At 39.6% G+C, this 27,698-nt stretch overlaps 1 protein-coding gene across 3 annotated transcripts in view; it reads left to right on the top strand.

Moving 5' to 3' along the window:
• Positions 1-27,698, top strand: part of LOC119478662 (CUB and sushi domain-containing protein 1-like) — a 460,060-nt gene that overhangs the window by 348,464 nt on the left and 83,898 nt on the right. For all 3 annotated transcript variants that reach the window (XM_037753555.1, XM_037753563.1, XM_037753571.1), the window contains 6 exons: positions 4,311-4,437; positions 4,969-5,180; positions 7,928-8,119; positions 12,003-12,141; positions 16,008-16,195; positions 19,036-19,230. In XM_037753555.1, the coding sequence (XP_037609483.1) occupies positions 4,311-4,437; positions 4,969-5,180; positions 7,928-8,119; positions 12,003-12,141; positions 16,008-16,195; positions 19,036-19,230 (1,053 nt within the window). The remainder of the gene's footprint in view (positions 1-4,310; positions 4,438-4,968; positions 5,181-7,927; positions 8,120-12,002; positions 12,142-16,007; positions 16,196-19,035; positions 19,231-27,698) is intronic.

A 27,698-nucleotide genomic window follows, 5' to 3' on the forward strand; every position in this document is an offset into this window, starting at 1 on the left:
TACTGTGACAACCCAAAATTGATGACTGCATCCTACGTTCAATTAATTTCCCTTGCCTGTATGCTTTTATGTCAATATAGTCAAAGTAGTGGCATCAATTCCACCTGGAGAGATTCAACTTTTGTCATCTAAGCTAGTTTACTCTACACCCACATCAGCTGTCATACAGTAGGATGACTAATTATGATACAGAAAATATTCTGGGAATAGAGTGGTGCAGGAATGAGTCCCAAAACCTGGAAAGCATTTTAGCACTTCTGGTTCCCTCGTCTCCAAGTCAGTGGGTTTTTTGAATGGATTTTTAGTTGGATGCCTGAAATAAGGTCTGTGGTTTTAATACAAGTTTACGAGATTTTAACATTTTGTTTTACGACATAAGATATGTCAGTAAATATCCCACTCGTGAATTTTGAAGCCTTTACGTGTCTTAAAAAGGCGGTTGCTAACAAGTGGCTAAATGAGACTACTAAACGTCATCATTGTGAACACTAGTACGCCTTTAGCTAAGTGGTGGTGACATGGAATAATGCGACCGTGGTGTAGTTTGTTTATAGCCTAACGTTAGCTTTTTACTTCTGGCTTTTGCATTCAGACTTCAAAAATCATAAAAGTGTAGTTCATCTGTGGAGATTATGTTACGGAACAAAACATGTAAATATCATCAACGTTTGTTTGCCACAGAGCTCATAATCCATAATCCAAAACCCAATGGCAAAATCCCATTGGCTTTTTGTCGAGGTAACCCAGGGCGATGCTAACTTCCTGGTTGGCCTACAAAATTACATCATCCCTGCAACACTATATAGGAGTCAGATTTTAGATAATTCTTAAACCGAGAGCTACAGGGAGTGACGACAAAAGTAACAATTTATTTTAATTGTAAAAATGTTAAACTCCAATCATACATCCTGTACCGCTAGGTATAACACCAAAATGCTGTGGTTCTTATTGACTTAATAATGAAGACGGCTTATTTCTAATATGAATGTCATGCAAACACATTCATAAACAGGTGAAAGAACACAACATTGAGAAGATTATTAGAGCTTGAAGGAAAGCTGCCCGAACGCATAATGTAATAATCAGCCATCTGTTTGACTGCTGATGTTTCACTCCCACAATAGCGTGACAAAAATGACAAAAATAAAGGTTTCTCATTCGGCATATCTAAAATATATTTGAATATTTTCTAGGTTTTAAGGTAGATAAACTGCCAGAGGGCAGATTTAGCTTTAGTTGGCACATGGCAGCTCTTAATTAGGTTGGAGAGGAGTGTGCCAAACGACTCAGGTGCCATGACATTTTTTTTCCCCCCTTTAGCTCATGGACCTGTGAAAGTAGTTTTGTGTTTTAGCTGCAGCATGTACAGCTGGTACCAGTGAAGCATGAACTCGACGTTTGTTTGTTCCTATTGTTCCTAGCTAGCTTTGAAATCCCTGAAGCAAATTCACATTTTTTTGAAGCCCCTAATTCCTGCTTGACCATAAATATTTTGTGGTTTTGCATATTTTACAAATTAAACCACTCTCCCTGTAAGTGCTTTTACCTTGTTGGGTAGACGCGGGCACTTGGCACATGTTAATTTGGAATTCCCTACTGCGAAGCCAAGCCTTGTCTCTGTCTAACCTGCCAGCACACCTGAGCTCGCTGAGGTGGGACATGGCCTGATGTGGTTGCTAATGGCAACTAAAAAGAATGTGTGTGCATAGGTGTGTGTGGGTATGTATGTGGGTGTGAATGAGAATGAGTATGCGTTTTTGGCTGGATGTGTGTAAATCTCAGTGTGTGTGTGTGTGTGTGTGTGTGTCCCTGTGTACCTCTGCAGTCAGTCATTAATTTGTAGCTGCTCTGTCGCTGCCTTATTTCAGGTAAGCCAGCAACCAGGAGAATACTTGCTGGCAGAGCCCTGGGCTAACTACCTCTATAGCTACCTTTGTATCTTCCTCTTTTGTCTGTCTGCCGGGGCGTTTGTCTTTCTGCCTCTCTGACTGTCTCTTCCCCTGCCTGTCTGGCTCGGTCCCATATCTGCATGTACTTGCATGGAGATGAGGAGATGGTTTTGCCTCAGGCTGTTTCTATACCATCTTTCTCTCTCTCTCTCTCTCTCTCCCCCACATTGAGTCAAACAGAGTGGTGGTCTACCTCTGACTCTTTTTGACGTTCTCTCGTTCTCTATTCATGCAGTAAACCTGTCTATCTACTCCTGTATATGTGTGTGCCTCTTATTTTCTCTTTCTTTTTCTATGCCGGGAAATTGCAGTCGTCATTGGCGTAGTTGCCTTTCCTCCTGTGTTTTCTATCACCAGGGACTGAAACAACTGGTTATATTATTGTGTGTGGGTGTGTGCATTCATATGTGTGTATGAGCTTGCGTAACTGCATGCATGTTTTTAAGTATGTGTTTCTGGCTATGTGTGTAATTGTATCGCTACACCCTTTGTGTTTGTGTTTACATGAATGTGTATTTGTGAGCATTCTGCCGAGGGCAATGCAACAGCAGTAGGTTGTCATGGCATTGCAGATTGCAGAACTGTGTTAATGGTGCCCTTTTAACTCACGCAAACACGCAATGCACACAGATATGAAGCGTTCTCTCTACCAAACTGTTTTCTAATCAGTAGCGATCTGCTGGCTCAGTGGGCTACCATGTACTACCATGATGAGTTCAAATCTGCTCCCAGCCTTTTCCCTTGCTTCCTGCTATCTCCCCTGTTCCTCGCCACTGAAAACAATACAAAAATAACACAAAAAGACAATTCTCTCTTGTGTATTAAACAGCATTTTTTTCTTGAACTTTGAACACTTTTGGGAAATCCTTGAGCGAAAACAGCCATCGAAGTCATTCACCAACCTTGAAAGTGTATAACAGGAGCTCGGATACTTCAAGGTTGATTTAATGATTCTAGACCTTTTTTAACTGATTATCATTTAACTCAACCTTCACACCTCAGAGTAATTTACAGGAAAGTAGCGGAGCAGCCTCTTATGAGAGATGAACTGAGATGTTAATAGGGCTGGAAAGAAAACCAAGAAATATGATACAGAGAATCTGGATGATTGAGAGTAGAGGTCGTCACAGGTCCTGGACGATGCTGGACCCAATCCGAAACGGACTTGTGGATAACCTACCCAATGTGCATAAATTTATTTGCATTGAGGATAAGTAGACTGGATCCAAAACATGGTCGACCCGAACAGATCGTAGTGAATGCCAACACTGCAGCAGCATCATGCGCTATCGATTAACAAGCCGCCCAGTTAAAAAGAGCAGCAGTATAATAATAATAATAATAATATCCTGAGAACAAATGTTAAGTCATAGAAACTAATTCCAGAAATGATTTGTTTATATGCGTCAAAGATTTATTTATAGCAACATTGAAAGTCATAGAGGTGTAAATCACATGTTTTATCATGATACAATATTATATTGATTCTTTGGACAATGCCACGATATTTGTTGATGTCACAAAGTCTGCCACGATACGATACGATTTCAATTCAGTTCAGGGGCCTGCAATCGATATGAGACAATATCATATCACTATTTAACAGAATCAGTTACATTACAATTGATATGATTTGACAGTTTTATTACTGGGCTCTGTAGGAATGAGCTGTGCTTGGAGCTGAGATTATAAAATACAGTACCACCATGTGATCAGAGCTGAAACTGAGTACGCTCTCGTCCATTTGGATCCACTCTGATATTAGACCTATAAACACACAAGACCTGACCCCAATTAAACAGAGTATCATTTTAGCTCTGTTCAAGTCAGGTCATGGGTCAGGTCTCAGTTCTGAGAAACTGTGTGAAGACCTCTAATTGAGAGAGATACTGTAAAAGGATGAACATGAACACATCTTAAAGAAGCAGGGATTATAGCATACCGGTTGTGTTAGGTTTCAGATTCACCGTGACAATGCAGGTGGATCGGTGTAACTTTATAGGATTTATTTTCTTTATTCGCTTACCTTATAAAAAGTTAATTCAGTGATTCATGTTCTCCAGTTCAAATGTCTTTGTTATTGAGAAGAGTGGATTTTATGGCTGAGCAGTTGTTGCAAGTTGCCAACAATATCTACTGCAGACTAGTTTGTAATTCATAGTGACCCTGCAGCAATCGTTCAATATGTGGGTGTGCCCACGATCCTTGCTTTGTTAAATGCTCTGATGCGTCTTTTATGTTTGATCTGTCCAGTTAAATGTGTAGAGTAGTATGTGTTATACCTGCTGTGGTTGTATTATATTTATTTTTTCCCCCAGGGATTTTTCCATTTTTTCATCCCTTTGTCTCGTGCCCTTGTAGCGGAGTGTGGAGGTCACTTAAGTGGAGCAGTGTCTGGACGGATTCTGTCTCCGGGATATCCTGCTCCATATGACAACAACCTCCACTGTACCTGGACTATAGAGGCTGACACAGGCAAGACTATCAGGTAATTATGAAGCAGTTGGATATGTACACTGAAGCAACTGTGAGCATGATGATGGCCTACAGTTATCAGGATTTATTTTTGGTTTTACATTAAAGGAAACCAAAAGAAATGTTTTCCCATAAAGAAATAAGACAACAAATAGGCCTAACTAACAATACTAACAAGTATCTGCAGAATTGCTTTGCTCCAGCAAAGCTCCCTGGCTAACTCACTCTACATAAACTATACAGGTAAACACTTACAAGACTGTCAGGTAATGATATATTCACTAATTATAGATAAATGTTCACTGTCAAAGCCACTGCTGTGTAGGAGAGTACACCACATTAGTCATTATGCCACCATCGTGTTTCTCAACACATTGCTGACATTCCTGTGTGTGCGTGCGCGCTAGTGTAATCTCTCTGTTCTCAGCTCTGCTTCATTTTATTTTATGGTTGACTTGATTTTGGTAAAATTACTGAATAAAGAACAGTTGTTAATGTTTGTGTTGCGTCTCTGATCTCCTGTGTAATTTGTGTGTTTTCTCAGCCTTCACTTCATCGTCTTCGACACCGAGGTCGGCCACGATATCCTGAGAGTTTGGGATGGGCCATCTGGGCCATCAGACGGGGGGATCCTGTTGAAAGAATGGTCAGGCCCGGCCTTACCTGAAGATATCCACTCGACTTTCAACATACTCACACTGCAGTTTGATTCTGATTATTTCATCAGCAAGCAAGGATTTTCTATCCAGTTTTCCAGTAAGTGGATTTATCTCTAAATCAGAATCATTCAATGTGGATATCACGTGGTAAAGGAAACCCTGAATGACTGGAAACAATCAAAAATGTGCCATGACTGAACTAAATCACTGATTTGGGTGGTCTGTCTCACTCTATCCCCACTATCCACTTATGAAGAAAAACAATTACTGAGTTATCAATTAAGTTAGCTAATTAACAAACTCAGCACTCATCAAACATATACATTAGTTTTAGTTATTACATAAACCTCATTTATATTGGCTATAAGATAATTAATCTGGAATTAATGCTGCATTTAACAGGATTTCTGAAAAACTAAAAGCCAAAGAATGAAATGAGAAATTTAATATCTCACCATGGGACCAGGCTAAGTACTGAAGGAGCCCCCTAGAGACCTGTGGCTCAGTTTTGGTTGTATCTTACAGTTGGGAAACCAGGAGATGCAGTTACAAAACTACTTAGTTAACTATTTAACAGCATTGTGAAATGTTTCTTTGAGAAATTGGTAAATAATAAAAATAATAATGATAATAATGATAGATAATAAAAAAATATATCATTTTATATGCTAATGAACAAAGTCATTTCCATTCATTTTAGGTGTTTTGAATTTGCAAAATAATCAACTATAAATCTAAAAATGTATCTTTAAATGTCAGTTTTGTAAAAAGATTTTCGTTTTTTTATCACACACAAAAATTAAAGGGCAACCTGGACAATAACTGTGCCCTTTGGGTGCACGGATGGTGTTTGCTGTTTGAGCCACTGGACCCAAAAATGTTTGTGCACCGTCCTTTTAGAATCATTGGCAAAAGTCACTGCGATCCACTGTAGCAGCAAAATCAATCAGAGGCAGACAGTCACGACCATCCTTTCTTTATAACAGCTTATTCACATCAGCGCATCCACAAACACACACACACACACATACACACACATTCTTGTGCATGTATATCTTTACATAGCCATTTATTACCAGCACAATTCTTGCACAAGCCCTTACTGTACACCACTTGCTCTACGGTTCACATAAATCTGCATGCACAAGCGTGCACACACAAACTCCAACACACCTAACTGTCAGAACTTTTTTAAAGAGATGCATATTTCCAGTCATAAATATTTACACCCAATGTTTTCTCTCTCTCTCTCTCTCTCTCTCTCTCTCTCTATCTCACACATTTAGTTTTTTCCTTTCTCCCCATATTTAAAACAATAAATATTTGCACTCACTAACATGCTAATCAAAGCACTGTTATTCCATTACTATGGTAATGACTCCTTATATTTACCTCAATGTTGATTTACTAAAGCAAAGGTAATGGTATTTGCCACCACACTGATTTATTTAAAGCAAGGTTTGTGGATTTATTGAGCTAGTGGTTTTTAGGGGTGATGTTACTACAAATTTATTTCTCAGTTTTAGTTTTTTTCTCTCATTTTATCCTCTCTCCTCCCTCTCTGTGTCCCTGATAGAATATATACTGTTCTGTACTGGGAAAATACAATAAACGAGATGTTATGATACTATGTTTGGCCGTACACCAGCTGGAATATTTGTGCAAAAGATCATTTATATGATCAGTGTGGATTGTATTTCAGAAGGTCAGCTTCCATACTCTACTAGTAAGATCTGATATAATTGTATAATGAGGATTCAAGCAGTGGAAAATTCTGTCTTGTCTGTCTCTTGCAAATTCATTTTAACACCATTCATTTCTTTAACATGTTAACACAACTTGCCATTTTAAGGTTGTAGCAGGCTCAGTTTTAACGCTAGAGTAAAGATACAGGTATCATATGAAACTAGAAAACCTCAGGAATCCATTGCTACCATGTCATACTAGCTTGTTGCAAAGGAGGCTAAATATCGCTCCAAACTTGTGCTAAATTTTCGCGAGGAAAAACTCATGGTCATTTTCAAAGGGGTCCCTTGACCTCAAGATATGCATATTTTTTTGTTTTGTGTTGTTAATGGATTTCCAATAATTAATATATACATACATTATTAAGTATTAATTTCTCGACATATCTTCCTTTAAGGTACATTTTGAACCGATAAAAAAATGTGCGTCAAATTTGAGATTAATCACGATTAACTATTTTAACCGCTTGACAGCCCCTACTAAATATACAATATACATTTGTACATACAGAATGCAGTATTTTAATTATTAGTCATTAGACAAAAATATCGTTTAAATTTAGTCAGATTATATTCTAATCAGACACATATTGCATATTGCTCGAATGTTGATAAAAATATATTGGCCCTTTTTGAATCCTTTAACACTGATTGATGTGATGGAGGCACTCCAGTATATTTAAACACAATTGCGAACCCAATACACACAGAGGCTGATGGCTGTGAATCCCTACCAAGCACACTGCTTACCCTGAAGGGGAGCCACTAATTAAAAAGCAAAAAGACCCAATTTGATGGAACCTGAAGGGACAAACCATTTAGTTACTAACTAGTCATGTTGTCACATGTATCTCCAGCTACCCTGCTATCTTTAATAATAAATAAGTCATTCATTGTCAGTCTGATGACAGTAAGTCCATTCAGTTGTGACCATGTGGGGGACAATAGTGTGTCTTTATACAATACATCACATGTTTTTCTTTGATTCTTTGTCTGCAGCTGCTGATAGATGTTGTGTTTGTGTGCTTCTCTCTGAATCTCTTTTTGTCAACCAACAATATGTCAATATTTCTCTCTTTGTCTGTCTCACATTCTCCAGCCACAACAGCAACAACGTGCAATGACCCCGGCATCCCTGTTAATGGTTCTCGATACGGGGACAGTAAGGAGCCTGGTGACAGCATGACGTTCCAGTGTGATCCTGGCTACCAGCTCCAAGGCCTGGACACCATCACATGTGTACGAATGGATAACAGATTCTACTGGCAGCCTGACCCTCCAACGTGTGTAGGTAGGTATACGTTCATCTGTGGATCACCGACTGCCAAACTGAGATTCAATTAAATGAAAAATAAAGTATGGTGCTGCGGTCAGACGTTAATGAGCTGGAGACTTCAATGTCATACTGTGCACTAAAAAATGAGGACTAAATATGAACTAGATATTAAGATTTTTAGATACTGTCCATCAGATGCTCTAATGAATACATCAAACAATGGAAGACTGAGCACAAAACCTCTGGAGGTGGAATGATCCAGAATTGTATCTTAAAGGTGCAGTGTGTAGGATCTGGTGGCATCTAGTGGTATGGTTGGAGGTTGCAACCAACTTAAAACTGTCCCGTGTGCAAAGTGTGTAGGAGAACGACGGTGGCCGACGTGTCAGTTGTTGTTAAAGTAGCGTAGGTCATTTGGAGAATAGCAGAGCAAGTGCGGAGGTTTCCTGTGTTTTGTCTCCCGGCGGCTGAGTGGAATGACTCTGGAGTGAGTAACGTTATTGACTCCAGCCCAAGCAGGAATAGTTAACTCAGTGGTTTGTCCATTCTGGGCTACTGTAGAAATATGTTGGCCGGCTCCGTGAAGAGGACCCGCTCTGTGTGTAGATATAAACGGCTCATTCTATAGTAACGAAACCACAACGATTCTTATTATCAGGTGATTATACCATGGAAGTAGAAAGAGAACTGGATACAGCGTTGTAGGCGGGCTCCTGTTCATTCCTATGAGAATTACTCAGTGAAGCCAAAATGGCTTGACTGCTGAGTGATAAAGTACCCGGATCATCCAGCGAACTTCCGCATCCATTGGGCCCATAGAGCAGGCGCAGTAGCGTTTCCTTTAACTCCGCCTCCCATTTACATGAATGGAGGAAGGAAATAGCTCTGGATTTGGTTATTACTGGATTTTATAACTTTTAGGCCCTAATGATTTAAATAAGGGCTATTCAAGGGTTCATACTAGGAAGTTGATTTACCTAAAAAAAACGTTTCCACTCTTTTACAGACATAGCTTTCCCAATGTAAGTCTATGGGAAAAAGTCTTTTTGGGCATCACGTGACGGACACGGAAGTTGTAGCACCGCCGTTTGGAAATTAGCATCAAAGCCTGCCGCACTTCCTCGGGACTTGGATTACAATATACAATAAAGAAAGAAACTTACTTATTAATATTATATTCCATTTCTGCCAATACATCCCCCTAAATGTTACACACTGTTCCTTTAAGTCTGACGTTGGTGAGAGTAAACAACAAACAAGACAGTTCAGGTCCCTCAGGTGCCCCTGTGTTGTTCTGCCACATCTGACATACTTTGGAGGCAAATCAACTGAAGCCTGCTGGTGAGGTGATCTCTATTCCCAAATGATGCTGCTGCTAGAACATCACATGGTTTTCCTTACCAGAGGCATACTCTTTAAGATCAAGGAGAAGTTGAACAGGTGCTGAAGAAACTGTGCTTGGGATAAGCATATAGCACTGTTGCTGTCAGTGAACTGCATAAAAATTCAGCATGGATCACCAAAACCTCCAGAACTGGCATGATGAGATGTACACCTGAGAGGAATAGTGGGGGGAAAAAAAGCGAGGTCAGATTTGTAGCATCCCAGAATGATGCAGGTAGCTGTAATACAGTTCCTGTTTGAAAACCTTTGAAAAGCCAGGCCTTGTTGGCTCTTTTTCTCTATTATCACCACCATCTGGCCCACCTGCTGCTTTTAGCCCAGTGAGCTTCCACATCCCACTCCACACCTCATTCACACAATTCTGCTGCAGTTTGTTTTTCACTCTCCCACTTTCAGGTGTGCTTTGCTTCCTTTATTTTTCCTGCTCAGCTCCTTCTGACACACTTGACTCTCTCACTAAAGGAAGGAGATGACTTCTAGCCGTGAAGCCTGCCTTTTTTGAGAAAACGCAGGAAAAGCAGAGTCAGTGCAAAAAAAAGATACAATCTGTAATGCAGCAAGAGCCTTTCAGTGTCCTCACCGTGCAACCTACAAATCCCAGTATGTTAGGGCAAAACAGGCCTGTAGCACGTCCCTTTCTCTGACCATAGCTGGTAGTAAGCTGCCGCTGAACTTCATGCCTCTGTTGGGGTAACAAACATATAAAGTTCTTTTTCTGGATTAAAGTTGCAGTAGGTAGTATATTTTTGGCATCATTGGAAAAAACTTCCATAATAACATTTCAACATATTGTAATTCAAGTGTTCTGAGTGATAACTAGACTTCTGCACCTCCTCATGGCTCTGTTTTCAGGCTTTAAAAAATCTAGCCGGTTACAGGAGACTCGCACGTAATTTCAGAGAGAGGGCTCCTATTGGCTGTGCTCCGGCTGGTGGGCGGTGCTTGGTATTTCCTCAACTGATCTCAACATGGCTGCCAGGTCACAAACTTACTCATTTAACAGCTAAACAGTACACTACAAGATGTTTCTGCAAACATTTGAGGCGAGATATAGGCATTACAGTAACAGAATATTGATTCATATTTGATCAGCGCTGCCTAGTTTGACCGTTTGATCGGACTTCAAGAGTGATTGACAGCTGCTCAGAGACGGGAGGCTCCAGCTCAGCTCTGATCGATTGTTTTCCTCCGGTCTGTGAAATCCTGTAGATGCCGCTAGGAGCACCGGAGGACACCGGATGACTCAGAGGCTCATGATTTTTTTCAGATTACCTGTCTCATGTACTACTGTCAGGATAGAGTGAGCGTTTTATAAAAATAACTTATTTTAATCATATTTGCTCCATCTCTACCCACTGCTGCTTTAACTGCAGCATCCAGTTCAATTTGGTCTTTCACGTGAAATATCATGTTGAGTTACTCAGAGTAGATGAATGAGAAAAATCACCAGAGATCACCATAAAGGTCCTGGGCTGCTGGATTTTTAATTATGCAGGGACCAGGATGAGGTATGACGTCAGACACAGCTGAAGTGGGAGTGTAAACAATGTGAGCAAGCCGAAGATTCCTGCAGCAAGTGGCATGGTGTCCACATCCCAGCTTTCATTTGGCTTCCTGTTAGATGCCACAGCCTCCCTTTATGTTGCCTTGTCCTTCACTTTATCGGCCAACACTATTGGGAAGTCCTCCAGCACAGCCACAGAGACTAATAATTTGCCTTGTAACCATGCCTGTGAAACACATTATGCTTTGTTCCTGATATTGCCTCTGAGTCTTTGCCAGTGACCTCACAACTGTAGACAAAAATGTAGGGCTTAAATCTTCTCTGTTTTCTCTTAGCTTAGCCTGTGTATGCTTCTCTCACATGCACTTTCACCTTGGGTGGTGAATCCCTCGGTGTTCAAAAGCCTTCCTAAGATTAAACCATCATTATACACAACAGTCTAGTGCGCAAGTGTGTGTCTGTCTGTGAGTGATTTGCAACTGTTAATGCCTTTGTTTACCTCTATTTCACTGTTGATAATCCGTTCACACCCACCTGCCACCCCCAAGACACCTCTCCATGTTTCAAATTCTTCCTTCACATCACCAAATTGCTGCTTGAATGCATCTATCTGTCTCTCTTGCTAATATCTCTTTCCTGCTTTCTGGCTTGTTGTGGGATAACAGGGCCGCTAGGGGTGATTCTCTCTGCTAACTACCCCCAGCCTCGCACTCTGTCTAAATCGCACAGTCTCTGTCTATCTCGCTTTTGCTCTTTCACCCTCTCCAGCTACCTGTGGAGGTAATATCAACGATCCAGCGGGGGTAATTCTGCCTCTCCTAACCAACCTCTGCCATACTTCCCATCACTAACCAACTCTCTTCCACTCTGCCTACCTGTGGGGGTTATATGAGTGGTCAATCAGGGGTGATTCTCTTTCCAAATTACCCCAAGCCCAATGCTGTGTAATCATCTTTCTCTGTCTCTCTCTCCCTGTTTGTCTGTCTCCAGCCACATGTGGGGGAAACGTCAGCGGCCCTTCGGGAGTAATTTTGTCTCCTAACTATCCCCAGCCTTACCCGCCTGGGAAAGAGTGTGATTGGAGAGTCAGAGTCAACCCTGACTTTGTCATTGCTCTCATCTTCAAAAGGTAAGCCACCTAAATTTACAACATGGATCTGTATCTTGTATATACTATGTGCCTTTTTCTTATATGTATTCTCGGGAGTGGAGCTTATCTGTGCTTGTAGAAACACTGCTGCCGCTCAGCTTGTATTTCCGACATTTTGATTGAATGGATTTAAGAGTTGTTTTTCAACCTTAAAATGGTCCAAATAAGGCTGCACATTTTCCCTCAGTCATTTCACAGTTTAGAGTTCCCTGTGGGAGTTCAGACTTCCCTCTTGTATTTGCTGTTTAAAAGGCTGCCATGTTATTATGGTGGAGCACTTAGCTGCAACACGAGGGCAACAATAAGATGTGTCTAAACATAAATCAAAATAAACAGGTAGCTTTACGACAAACCAATGTTAATGAAACATTTGCACTCAAGCTAGAAAACGTGTCATAATATTAAAGGTATGCTTCTGTATGCTGTAAGAAACAATAACTATAATGTCAGGATTTGAAATATGCTGCTTGAAGATACTGACGTATGTCTTGTGTCGGTTAATGGTTCAGTTATTACAGTCTGATCGATATTTAACTTTTTGTCATCAGAAGAAGTATTACTAACAGATCACAAATAACGTTACACAACAACAAGATAGATAAGATTGCCACAGCAAGGTGTGTTTTTCCTTAATTTTGAGGCTGCAACAAACACATCAGGGCAGAGCAATGGCATTACTGATGATATTAATTTTTAATTAGTTTATCCAAATACCTGAGAAAACATTAAAAGTTACAAACTTAAAGATTTAGGGGATGGACGGGGTCCCTAAAGAATTTTCTGAAACATGTTTTTTCTTCTGGCTTATATTTAAAAATGTATCGCCCTCCAAGGACTTTGTGTTTTATGAGTTTACTTTGAGTTTGTTTTTTAAGAGTAGACTGTTCATGACTCACTGAGGCCCACACAGGGTACGAAAAGGTCTGCGCTGTATAGTCAGGGATCAGGCACTAATAAACCCATTTGTGTGGGGAAAACCTCATTAGTCTAAAAAACTACAGTAAAATCCAATTCCAACATAACTAAAGTAGCTTAACGGTTAGTTTGTGGTGAAATGATCTTATCTTTAAAAGATTCAGGAAATCAAAATTAGATTTGTTCTTGACTGTCAGGGCCTTGAACTGCCCAAATCTCTCAATCAGCCTTTTTTTCTGTTGTGAATCAGTGTAGTCTTAATGGTATGCATCCTTGAAGACATGAAGTAAGTGACTGATTAAATTGATTTGTTCAGGAACTTTATGAACACTGATGTGTCGGCAGATACACTATTCTCCCGCCTTGTTTTGGAAAGTGAAATTCATGTTTAAATGAAAGGGATTTCTGAGCGTTTCCATGTTTTGTTGTTTTGGTAATAGGGCAGTGTTTATTTACATTTCAAGTCCTGATTGTGCCTGAGTGGTGAATATTTTACCGGTCACAGTGGTTAGGGGCTTATGACTAAGGCAAAAGTGAAGATTGGAGTTTCACATAAAGGAGATAAAAGCAAAGCGGACTTTCTCCAGATTGCCACAGGAGAAAAAATGACCCAATTTTGGCTTCATGTTTTTCAGCTGGAGAGATAATTCCCTTCTGTTGTAACAGTGAGACAGTTTTTATTTTACTTTGAATTAAGTTGTATTGATATTGGTTGTTTTGTGAATGCTGTGTGCCTTTTCTTTTTCATCATTTATCCAATTTTAACCTAATAATTATGTTTTATAAACGCAGCTGGAATAAGCTTCTATTCTATTCACCCATTCTATTACGAATGACTCAGTCTTTTGATCAGTCTTTGAATCAAATCAGAGTTTCTCCAATGAAGTCAGAACTCATTTTGTGGTATCATTTAACATCATTTGAGCGTCCACACCCAACTGACCTTCGTTTTATAGTAACGCTAAAAGTTATCAGCCAGAAAAGGTGTTATTTTCTTTGTAAGATATCCCAAAGTGATATCCTGTTCTATAAATGTATAACTATTTACAGTCAGTGGAAAAGCATATGCATTCTTCTCATAATGAAAGTGCTGACTGCTTTGTGGCACTGTATATTTCAAGATGTATAATTAATTGCTAAACAAACTAAAATATAGTTTCTCAAGTTTGCATGATTGCTCTTAATTTGCATTTGAGTCTTAACAGACCCTTGCATTACTGCTCTCCGGTCACAAGAGGTTATGATGTTGCCCCGTTTCTGCTCTGTGAGATCTTTATGTTCTTTTTATGACATTTAGTAGCTTTAGCATTCAGACCCAGAATGTATCACTAATGCAAAACGTATTACCACGGATCATTTTAATGCTTTGTCGGTGTAAAAAGGGCTTATGTGCAGTTAAGCCCATTCTGCACCAGATAGAAACACAGGGCTTAAACTTGAGCATTCTTCACACTTATTTTAACTTTGGTAGTTTTTTGTTCCTTTCCATGATAAATATTGTTGTCAGACAAATAATCAGTAACACCTCTTCTGCCCAAATTCAGAAATTCCTGATTGTTTTTTTGCGTCTTAAAGCAAAGAGAAAAAGTAAGGGACATATGACAGAGTAATCCTGTACATATGCCAGATTAATAAGGCATTTGTGTTTGTAAATATTTTGTAAATCAAAGTCTCTGTCTGGTCTATAAGGTATCCTTTTTTGTATTTTACCTTTCTCACCAAAATAAATTGTGTGTATCCTAAAGACCTGACGAACATGTTAAATGCATTTCCTAACATGTTTGGAAAGCTGTTGTTTTAAATGCTTTTGGTCAAACTGTGTATTATGTCATGTCAGTGCTTTCCTTTCCTACATGTTGAAAGAACACAGGATATAAGCAATACAGGGAATTGCTCATCTAAATGTTGCTCTACAGCACCCCTGGTGCTCCAACACTCCAAAGGTTACCTTTATGGTAGTTATAACACTGCTACACTTCAACATACACAATACATCCTTCTTTCACTCTTCTTCTCTATCTCCGGCACACAAACACACAAATACACACACATGCAGTTAAGTCCTATGACTTCCATCCAAACACTGAGCAAAATAGTCTAACCAGACAGTCGGGAGACCAAGAAACCATAGAGATAGCCCTATATACAGTGTGTGTGTGTGTGTGTGTGTGTGTGTGTGTGTTCGGTGTGTGTATGCGCACATACAAATTTGTGTCTGTGTGACAGGTGGGCGACAGCGCTAACACAGCTGCTGTCAGATCGTGTGTGTTCTTATACTTTCACCCTCATGAGGACAAGGTGTCTCCACATATGTATAGAGAGACGAGGAGAAGCTGTCAAAGTGAAAACCAGCAAAACTTTTAAAAAGAAACATGTATGAAGAGCTACTGTGGGCTTAGGCTGCGGGTTAAAACAATTAAGGGCACATAGTTGTGTTAGGTTTACACACAAACACATGCACACACACATACTGAAGATATAAATCTAGATAGATCATGACATGCCCTTTCACGATGAGACAGCAGGATGATTAATTTCATATTCAGATGACCCAGCAGGACTGATTTTGCAGCAGCACACACATTATTTTTTTTAATATCAATGAAATGGATGTGTTTTGGACGATATATTGCTATCTTAAATTCAAGAGGAAAACAACAACAAGCATTTAAAGTTTTAATTTTTAATCCAGTAAACATCCAGAAAACCTGTCAAAATGAAAGTGAGATTAGCAGACGATTAAAAGAGAGATAGCACCAACTAATTGGCAGTCATTAAATGAAGCAGGTATTTCAATTTAACACACATCATTGGATTAATTGTTTAGAGAATTTGAACAAGAACACAAACAAACTGCGCTGTTAATCTTACTAGTTTCTGAAACCCAAGTTTCTCTGTGTTGTTTTGTTGTTGTTTTTTTTTTACCCCAGTTTCAACATGGAGCCAAGTTACGACTTCCTGCACATCTACGAGGGTGAAGACTCTAATGGGCCGTTACTTGCAAGTCTCCAAGGCAACCAGGCCCCAGAGCGAATAGAGAGCAGCAGTAACAGTCTCTTCCTGGCATTCAGATCTGACGCCTCACTGGGCATGTCTGGGTTCGCCATCGAATATAGAGGTAATTAAACCCCAAAACTTTGCCTTGATACGATACATTTTCCTGCAAGGTCACATGTAGATGCTGAAATTGTTCTTCAATAATGTTTTAAAACTGTCTAATATGCAGACTATTGATCAGATGTGGTAGTACAAGTATAGCAAGTACTACTATCAGGGCTGCAAACTCGGTTGCATCTTTATAATCGCTTCTAAAAACTCACTTCTTTCTGTGATTTTATTTGTTTTATGACATTTTAGTTGTTTTACTCTTTGAGTTTTTATGTGTTTAGTTATCGGCTTTTAGAACATTTTGTTATCCTTGTGTTTTAAATGTTTTCTGTTTTTATTGTAAAGCACTTTGTAACTGCGTTTTAAAAGGTGCTATATCAATAAAAATGATTATTATAAGTAGTATTAGTATTAGATGGTGACAGTATGCGTGGTCAAGTAGCAGCAATTAGTAATTAATTGGCAATCTTAACATAGCACTGCACTATGGGCCTAATTAAGTTAAAAGCTATAAAGATAAACCACTAACTAGCCAATAACTGTGATCATTATTCAAGATGATATGGAGGAAAAATCAATGCTGTATTACAGCTCTACTTTTAATATTGTGTGGGCCAGATTTACTAATGATTTTTCACCTGTTTTTAGGTGCAGATGGGACACATTGTGCCCCAAACACGTGCTGTATTTATCTATCTGGCTGTAATCACAGTTTGCGTGTTATTTTAGTGAGTGTTTCAATTAAATATAGGCTTGTATATTGCTAAAAATCAATCATTAGAAACAAAAATTAAGCAATTAGGCTGTCGTTAATGAACACAACATCTGATTACTGTAACACAAACTCATAGTGGACGAGGATTTTAGGTTTTTGTTTATCAAACTTCCGTTTTTTTTACTTCACTGTCAATAAACTCTTGAATCACCACAGGCTGCAAATTAACTTTTCTTTTAAGTAAATGTTGTTAAATGTTACGACATTTAAGTGACTGTTTGGCAGCATTTACTCAACCATATATATCCCACTGCTAAACTGAGCCTGTGAGCTCTCCTCCACTTGCATCGTGTGTCATAGAGCAGTGGGTCCCAAACTTTTTCACATCAAGGACCCCTAAACTGACGCAAATTGAACCATGGACCCCCATTTCATCACAGGATCCCCCATCTGATAGTTTTTTTGCTTTTAGATGTTTTGACCCATGACCCATGACCAAAAAAGTCATACATTATGTTATTTGTTTTACTTATGGATGGAATTATAATGAAAATTAAATATTCCCTTTTTTGCCGGGGACCCTCTGGAACCCCCTCAAAGACCCCTGAGCCATTTTCTTAGTAAATCTGGCCCTGTATGTGATAAATACCTTGAGTTGATGTTCACTGTGTTTATGAAGTGTAATGATTAAAATGTCGATACTGGAGTGTTGTGCAGACTGGATAACATTTTAAGCTGCCTACTCTATTAATTTCACCCTGTATATCAGAAGTGTTTTTCAGTTGAAAGGGCATGCTGTTCCATGTCAGCCTATGAGTTGTTTACTTTCACAGATTGTGACTCATCCTGGTTTTACAGATGTTGCTTGACTGGGGGTGATTTAGCAGCTACAGTCAATGTGGAGCTGATGATTAGTTGTTTGACTGACGAGAGACTAGATCTGCTCTGTCAAGTTTTATAAAGTATTTTTCTCTTGTTTCTCTCACTCCATTTATCTCTAATTAAAAAAAGATTATCTTCTTCTCTGTTGTCTGTCTCCTCACGCTACCTCACACCTCTCTACTTTTGTCATTAATTCTCTACCTTTCATCTGCCATCTCTCTAATTAAAATACAACCTTAATCATCTCCCTGTTTCACTTCCATCTTGCCCTCCACCTCCCCCCCTCTCTCTGTCTGTCGGTTTCCCTCTGTCAAGCCCAATATCTCATTCTTATTGGGTGATCACAGTAAAGCAAACAAGCTGGCCCAACACCAAGTCATAAAGAGCCAAGACAGTTCTGAGTTTTCTTGACTCAACGATTACCCTTATTTGTTCCTTCTTCTCCCATGAGGAGAAAAATATATTAGTTAATAAAAGATATTCAATACAACCTATATTAGGGCTCAGCAAATAGCAGCCTGTTGACTAAATTTGGCCCTAAATTACCACCAATCATTTTGACCCTTAAGAGCATTTACACACAGGGGGCGTGACGGATAAACAATACAAAAATGCCAAATACTTGCCTGCAAATATTATATGTTTAGGGCTTTTATTGCTTTTTCTCTGCACTGTAATAAAGTAGGAGTAATAAAGTTTGTCGACTTGGTTCTGACTATGGAGCCTCCGTGTTGTTGTTTCATAAATATGGGCGCAACTCAACCCGTCCCGCACAACGTGATTGGTTGATGCCTTTGTTCACTGTGCGAAAGCTCAGAAAATCAACCTCGTTCCGGGAAAGAAATGATGTTGCCTTTTCGACGCATAATATTCGTGTTCTGTGTGAAAGTAAAGTAAAAATATATTGACGTACAAATTAATCGCATGAGGTAAAATTGGTGCCGGTATGTAACAGCTTTAAGTGGAATCTAAAAAAGTCCTTTATTGGCTGTATAAACGATTTAGACATGTTTTAGAAATGTACACCGATAAATGTAGCTAAATACTATTTATTTAAATTATAATGACAATGATGAGAGAAAATCATCACAGTGGCCTGTTCTGTGGTGCAGTGCCTGGTGCTGATATGAGATCTAATGACCTTACCAGATGAATAAGTAATGACAAATAAAAGCATTCATAGTTTAGTTATATTCCAAATTAGCTGGGCCGTGTCTTTGTCTAGTAACACAATGTCTCTCCATTCTCCACAGAAAAACCAAGGGAGGCCTGTTTTGACCCCGGTAACATCATGAACGCCAGTCGGACAGGATATGACTACAAACTGGGCTCTCAGGTCTCCTACAACTGTCACCATGGCTACACAATAGTGGGCGGGGATACCATCACCTGTGTCATGGGGAATGATGGGAAGCCGGTGTGGGACAGGGCTCTGCCGTCATGTAAAGGTAGGAGAGACACATCAAGAACTGCATCCTTACAGACACCATGATGATGGAAATGTGGCGCAAAACCTGCTTGTGTTAAACTGTTGTTCGCCATACTGTTCTGCCATAAAGACTACTTTTATGATGCCTATAATGTTCAGCTTCTGCTATGATGTGAGACTCATGGTCCAAGACCTCTATGTGTGTGTGCGTGTGTGTTTGTGTGAACATCGGAGACAGAGAGTCTGTCAGGGATTGGAAGGCTGAACTGTCTAATTGATTGACAGCTCAGAGAGCCAAGGAAGTGACACCTGCCAAACTGCCATTCAGAGTGTACGTGTGATTGTGTGTGTGTGAGAGATCTCTCAAGTGACGGGGACCTGGCCTGGTGCCATGTGGATAAAAAATTCAAATAAGCCACAGAGCAAGGTGGCAGGACAAGGAAGGAATTTTAAAATGAGCACACACAAGGCACACACAGAGACAATGCACACTTACTTATACCTCTTAACACTTTGAAAAAGGCTCCTCTGAAAGCTCTGTTTAATAATGTCTGAGAGACAGTGAAGAGGGGGGTTGGGGAGGTGGGAGAGAATAAAGATGAGATAATTGCACTCAGAGTAGCTATTTGAGAGCAGCAATGAATAACAAACAGCAAGAAAAAAAAGCTCATCAAGTAATTTTATCTCATGTTCACATTAGTCTAGTTTATTTCAAGACTATACTGCCACTTATCAACTTAAGATGTGTTACAGTTACTTAAAGGAGACATAATATGCTTGTTTCCAGGTTCATACTTTTATTTCGGGTTTGTACTAAAACATGTTTACATGCTTTATGTTCAAAACACATAATTTTACTCATACTGTTTGTCTGAATATATCTATATTCACCCTGTCTGAAATGCTCCATTTTAGTGCCTGTCTCTTTAAGACCCCCCTCCCTAAAAAACCCAATCTGCTCTGATTGGCTAGTGAGAAAAATATGTTGCACCTTTGCAAAGGTAGTTGTCCAGCCGTGGGTGGAGATACTCAGATGGGGGTCGATATATTCTAATGCATGTAACATAGGAACGGAAGCTAAATCTGAAGGGCTTGTTGAGTCTTTATGATCGAGGCAGCCCACAAAAAACTGACTGGGTTGTCTTATTTCAGAGTTTCTGGGTTGGTAGACACTCCAGATCCCCAAATGTATGTGCACAAGCACTGAAATGGGAGCTTTTCATGATATGTCCTTGGGGTGTATGAAAAAATTGAATATGGCGATATTATGTTTTGCAATACTGTATTGATTCTCAAAAATACCACACATTTTATTGAATAGTTGGCATGCAAATATTAACACAGTCAATACTTTATTTAATGTGCAAAGAGATGCATCCTCTTAGTGTATGTGCCATCTTAAAGTAGTGCTATGATGTTGGATGATACAGGGACTGTGATAAATGCAAATGCAGATCCCACAGTTGTGATGGCATAAAAAGTTAAAAAGTAAACTCTTTTTTTACTCAGATTTTATGCATATGGTGGTGTGTTCTTTATACTATGACAGGTTTCCTAGAATTAGATTTAAACAAAATCGCAATATATTGAATCGTAACCCCTGTATCATGATACGTATCGTATCGCCAGACTCTTGCCAATACACAGCTCTAATGTGTCCCCTTTAACCAACCTGAAATCTGGAAAATTCTCTGTAGCACTTCTTTGTCCAGCTGTGGGTTTGGACATAAAGATGTGATACTTTGCTCGTTCTTTTATATGCATTGAGAGCATTAAAACTAAATCTTTGAGGAAACTTGTTTTATGAATTTGACAAGAAAAAATCATAGGTACTTTATGTAATTTTTATAATTTTGCGGTATTTCCATCCAATCAGCTAGCTAGTCGCCCAGCCAGATAAGAAATCAGTTAGGGCATACTTTACCCAATCAAACAGTTAGTTAGTTAGTTAGTTATTTGGTCGGACCATTAGCCAGCCAGACTTGATCCGTTAATATGTACCTGCTGCATTTCTTGCATTCCAGTGTTATTGTAGGTAACATTAACATACCTCTTTTGTGGTAACATAAAGAGCTAGTGTTAACTATCAGATAGGTATGGCTGACATTGATTCAATGTAATATTTAGATGCCTTTTCCCGCAATAATATATTTATGAAGAGAAGCCAAGTATTGATTTTTAGTCACATTTGAAGGCTATTATTGGAAGACCACATAATGGTCTTCTATCAAATAAAAAATGATCTGAAACACCTCGAACTTCATCTGGCAATTGATTCATATCTTTTCACTGTAATTAATTGTGACATAATTTCCGTATAAGGTGTGATTCTTTCAGCTCGTTACCGTTGTTTAAAATTAATACATTGTCGTTTTGAAGCTCTGATACACAGATTATCATCTTTATCACACTGTCATTCTGGGTATATCACAATGCAGAGACGGAGTATCATATTGGCTACTATGCCACCATATGGCTTGAAAAATCTATTATTTTATAGGTCATAAATTGCCAAAAGCAAATTTTTATGTTCATTATTTTTGTAGAGACTGTGATGTACATGGTGTTTTAGTATTCAAATTAGCCCTGCTCTTCAATGGAGTTGTTTCTTCACAGTGAGACAGGCCTGCATTTTGTTCCTGGCCCTTTCTGTGTCCCAGATACGATATGGATTGATCTGCTGAGACTGCTGTCACCTACACTATAGGACAGTTCACATAATTAAAGCAGAACAATTTAACTGAATCCAGTCCTACCCAGTAATATCACTCGCTTCCTTCCACTGCTCGTATTGCACATTGAATTTTCTTACCACATAGTTAGGGAAGTTTCTCTGTCTGTCTGTCTGTCGGACTCTATCTTTGGGCAGCTCCTGGGGCTTTTAGACCAAACTCATTAGAAAGGGTGAGACCTCTTTAAATAATACATCTCCACTTACACTCCCTCTGTCTCCTCTCTTCTTCCCTTTCAAACCCCCTCACACTTTACTCTTTCTCCTCCTCCTCTTTCCTTTTCTCTGTAACTACTCCTAGCTCTCCTCTCCTCTCGCTTCCTGTTTTTTCATCATCTCTCTCTTATTCTACCTTCCTTCCACCTCCTCTGTCTGTGTCTGATTTACTCTATATTTTTCTCTCACTTCACTTTCTTTCTGTCTCTCTTTCTCTCTCTCTCTCTCTTTCTCTCTCTCTCTCTCTCTCTCTCTCTCCCTCTCTCGCTCTCGCACACACACACACACACACACACACACACACACACACACACACACGCACACACCTCCCATCTTAAACCGCTCTTTTATTGGTTTCCATGGTAACTAAGAGCTGGTGCGAGAAAGAAGGAATTCTCCGTGACTGTTGATAGGGTTGTGCGTGCGTGCGTGCGTGCGTGCGTGCGTGCGTGCGTGCGTGCGTGTGTGTGAGAGAGTGTGTGTGTGTGTGTGTGAGTGAGAGTGAGAGAGACACAGAGAGGTAAAGTGGGAGAGAGACGTAGCTATTACAGAGTGCCGCCTAGAGGCAGTATTAATACACACAAACACACTTTAACACACATGCACACCAAATACAGAATCCCACTAATGCTTATACAGTACATGCAAACACACTTGACTGCTCAATCTTTGAATACACTATTTGAATGTCAGATAAAGACGAACTCCACACAAATTGATTTCTCTTGTGTTGTCCTCATGATCATATAGATTCTTGTCGGCATATGATGTTAATACAGGGGAAGTTTCCAACAAAACACATATTATTTGTCCCTTCCCTGACTTTGACGTAATAGGCAAGACTTCGGCATCTATTACATATGTCAGCTGTCGCGCCAAGTAACAAATAGCAGAACACCGGCTAATTGTAGCCCCCTAACCCTTAGCTGCTGTTTGCGTAAGCATTAGCAAACCTGATAAGCACCGGCAGAAAAATGTCTAGAAGGTAACATGCAGATTGCGAAATCTGATCTAAATCTACAAAAACTTGCAAAAGCTCTTGCGAAACTCGCTGCCCGACAACCTATCCTAACCTTAACTATTCCAGATCAATGCCTAACCTTAACCATCTCGCAAGAGTTTCCCCACCCTGCGGGTTCCCTTCTAGACACTACCCCGAAAAATGATGTCATACATGAATGAGTTTTATTCCTCTGCAATGACAATAAACACAACACATGGGCCCGCTGATAACTGTGCCATATTCAGTTTAACAAGAAATTTAGGGCTGACGAACAGCAATGTTAACCATGATAAACAGAATGTCTATGGCTATGTACTGACACACACCGGCGAGCCTCTCATTGTAGATCTGCTAGCCCAGCTACAACACTAGTACCCACACGGTTACTCTCTCAAAGGGTCATTGATGTGCTTCTAGTGACTGTCAAACTCTGCCGTACTCCCTGTCTTTCCAGTGGAGAAACAGGAGTTCTAAGCTCTGACTAACAGCTCTACGTGTCATCCATACCCACCACATCACACACTACGTAAGCCGTAAGACCACGCCTCCTGCAGTCAGTGCTCCCTCACTCCTCTGTTGCATTATTTAAATGCAGGGAGGGAGTATTCTAGCAGAATTTGAGGGTGTAGTTACACTTTAACCCTACATTTGTTGGATTAAGTCCACAGCTGACCATGTTCTTTTTGTTTGTGGGTGTGTCTGTGATCTGGTACTCCTATATTGTTATAGAACAATGTCTATTTTTAATTATAAAGACTTTAATTAAGTTTGTTTGTTGCTCAGTTTTGACCATAGTGAAATTGTTTTCTTCACTCTGAAATGGCCCTTTTGACCCGAGAGCCAATAGCTGCGCTGTACTGATGCGCAGGTCATGGTTTTTTATTACCCACTCGATCTGTTATGAGAGTTAGGAGATTGGTGAGTCAGTGTTATTGTACTAGTGGAATTAGTGTTGTAAAAGGGTACATTATGCTGACTTTAACGTGTGAACTATTAAAGTACAGGTTCTTCATTCTACCCGTTTTCAATATTTTCTACCTGACCACTATTTGTTCACACCATCCATGTCCCAGTCATTGATTAAGAATAATAAATCCCAGATTTATTTGAGAAAGTACTGTATTAGTGTTATATCGTAACTAAATATCCGGGATGTTACTTGGTACTGTTTTAATGTTGTGGCAGTGGCCATTACTCCGGCTTGCACCTCATTTCTCATGCTTGTTCGGGTACACCTTCTGCTGCCATTACTGCAAAGGTTCAGGCGACATGAGTGTGGCCTTTAGTTGATATGGGCTGTTTACAGAATATGAGTGTCAGAATGCTGTTCATTATACCATATAAAAAGCTTATATACTGTAAGCGTAATTTTGTATAAATTGATCTGGCTTCAAAGTTAGGTAGTGGTCTTCCTTTACACATTGACCATCCTCTCTTTAACTTATACTGAGGTGCGTTGACACATCCACACACGCACACACACACATTGCGTATCCAGAACTGGTGGGAATTAGTTGTTGTTATGAATGACAGCTGTCAAATCTTAAATTGTACAATGTTTTACTGATTCTGTGACTCTAACTTTTTTGCAAATCAGTTTTGTGAAAAGATACCAGAGGTCTTGTTCTACATATATATTGCTGTGTATGCGACATAGACCCTCTCTGTCGCATACACAGCACTATATATAAAATTGTTTTTTCTGAGATCTCAAGACGTTTCTCTGTGTTTCATCAAAAGTAAGTTTGTGGTTATTTACATTGTTGTGATGAATCTACTCTCTGAAAAGTCACTCTAACTGTTCTGTTTACGGTTTTGAAAAAGCTCCTGGAAGAACTGCAACTCAACTTGAAAAGTTTAGGACTTTCTAAATCTTTTCTAAATCTTTTCCTGTTCTCTCACTACCAACCCAGAGCATTGCTCTGTGTCTCTGTGTGTGTGCATATTTGTGAGAGAGGAAAAGGAAAATGAGGCACAGACAGTGAGAGGTACAAAAGTGTTGTACGTGTGTGTTCTTGTGTATGTGTGGGTATGATCAAAGCGCGTGGATGTGGGAGAGAAAGAAAGTGACTTGCATGGCATTTTTTTTGCATTTATTTGTGTGTGTGTGTCGGAGGGTGTGAGTGATCAAAGCACATGTGTGTGAAGGCTTTTGATAAGGCTGACACCTGAGCCTAGAGCAGCACCACTGGGGGATTGTGGGTAGATCAAGACAAGACCTCTAGACCTGAGGGTTTGAATGCAGCAGCACAACAAGAATCAATCCAAAAAAATATCAGTCGATATCAGAAGGAGTGGAAGGAAAGAGGGTGATTACTCTGATGCTTTAGGAAACAAGGAGAAAAGTAGGAAGGGATAGGAGTGAGGAGGATGAGTGGGTGAAAGTACAAAAACTGTCTAGCAAAGGAGTAGAAACCAAACCAAGTTTTGCTGTATTTTTCATTCTAGGCATGCAAATTGGTTTTACTGAGCAAGCCTTAGCCAAGAATACGGGCCGAGTCGTAATGTCCACACTCACGCTCTCACAGGCTTTGACATGTGTTCCTGATAAGTCCGCAGGGGCTCAGGGCTGTCCCACTGTGAAATCGGAAAGTGCTTCAGGGCTCTCCGGTGGACTTTTCAAGCCCTTTATGCACAGTTTCCACTGAAATGCTGAAGACTTTGCTTGAGGGAATTACCCTCAAGGGGTTGTCCAAAATCATCCAAAAAACAAAGCAAAAAAAACCACTGGTTGAACCTGAAGATGTGTTCATATTACCAATAACTCTTTCTATTTGTTTTATTATTATTATTATTATTATTATTAAGTAAGGCATGATAATGACAATATGTTTTTATGTGTTGATTAGGGCTGTCAATCGGGTAAAATATTTAATCGTGATTAACCACATGGTTGTCCGTAGTTAATCACAATTAATCGTACATTTTTTATCTGTTTGAAAACCTACTACCTTAAAGGGAAATTTGTCAAGTATTTAATACTCTTATCAACATGGGAGTGGGCAAATAAGCTTGCTTTATGCAACTGTATGTATATATTTATTATTGGAAATCAATTAACAACACAAAGCAATGACAAATGTTGTCCAGAAACCCTCACAGGTACTGCATTTACCATAAAACAATATGCTCAAATCATAACATGATAAACTCAAGCCCAACAGGCAACAACAGCTGTCAGTGTGTCAGTGTGCTGACTTTACTATGACTTGCCCCAATCTGCATGTGATTATCATAAAGTGGACATGTCTGTAAAGGGGAGACTCGTGGGTACCCATAGGAACCTTTGTCATTTGCATATCTTGAGGTCAGAGGTCAAGGGATCCCTTCAAGTTTGGAGCATTATTTAGCCTCCTTCACAACAAGCTAGTATGACATGGTTGTTACCATGGATTCCTAGGTTTTCTAGTTTCATATGATGCCAGTATCTTCACTCTGGTTTTAAAAATTAGGTTAATTAAAAATCCCAAGTTGCGTTATAGAAATTATTGACATAAAAACAAATTTGGGTTAATTATCACATTAACTTTGACAGCCCTAGTTTTTTATCAAACATTGCTAATAACATTTAGGCTATTATTACATTTTAAAAATGGACAACAGTCAATTTCATTAAACTTCATGTAAAATCACACCCTCACATCTGAGTGGCCTACTTGACCCACACAACATATTATTTCACAAAGTGCCATCCCATTTCTCATACAGCATTTTCACCCTCTGCACCCTCGTGCTGTCCCATTTTCACTGAGCACAGAGGTGATGATAATTAAAGTCTGTTAGGGATCACAGCTGATAGGTGGACATTGGGACTGGGCCACAGAGGTACGCACACGAGCTACCAAAACAAGACAAGAAGAGCGAGAGGCCAGAAGAGGTGAGAAAAGAAGCGATAAGAATACGCCACAAGAGTATGTGTGTGTTGGGGGATGACATTGACAGATGTGCTTGTTGCTGCTGTTTTCTATACATACACACCACACACACACACACACACACACACACACACACACACACACAAATTCACTTACACTAATTCCATCGACCTCTGCTAGCCTAACCTGCAGTGTAAATGTGCAAACGCCCACATGCTGTTCACACACAAGGTTTGTAACTCTCTTGGGGGTGCTGGAGATGGATCAAGCCAGTGTTAAGTCTGCTTCTTGTGGGTCATGCAATGGTAGTAGGGATTAATAGGCTTTTTGAAATTGCAGTATGCTGATATAGGAGATCCCACACTGTGCATTGGCTCAGCAACACATAAATTCATTCACTGAAGTTCTTATCCTGCTGGGTTTTTGTCAAGAGGAAGGAACTACTCTGAAGAGGGTGCGACAGCGCTGCCATCTCAGTTCTAAGAAACTGTGACAGCACTTTTCTGGATTGTTTTTCAAGTTTTTAATCTGATATATAGATACCAAATACGTGCTGTTGCATATTAGCTACTAGTCCAAAGTACCACAATATGTGTTGGTTACAGGTAAATAAATGTGTTTTTCTAAGCACAATCTGCCAGTCAAAGAAAGGCATAGATAGA

Source organism: Sebastes umbrosus, chromosome 2 (genome assembly GCF_015220745.1).
Source record: "Sebastes umbrosus isolate fSebUmb1 chromosome 2, fSebUmb1.pri, whole genome shotgun sequence".
Classification (NCBI taxonomy): Eukaryota; Metazoa; Chordata; class Actinopteri; order Perciformes; family Sebastidae; genus Sebastes; species Sebastes umbrosus.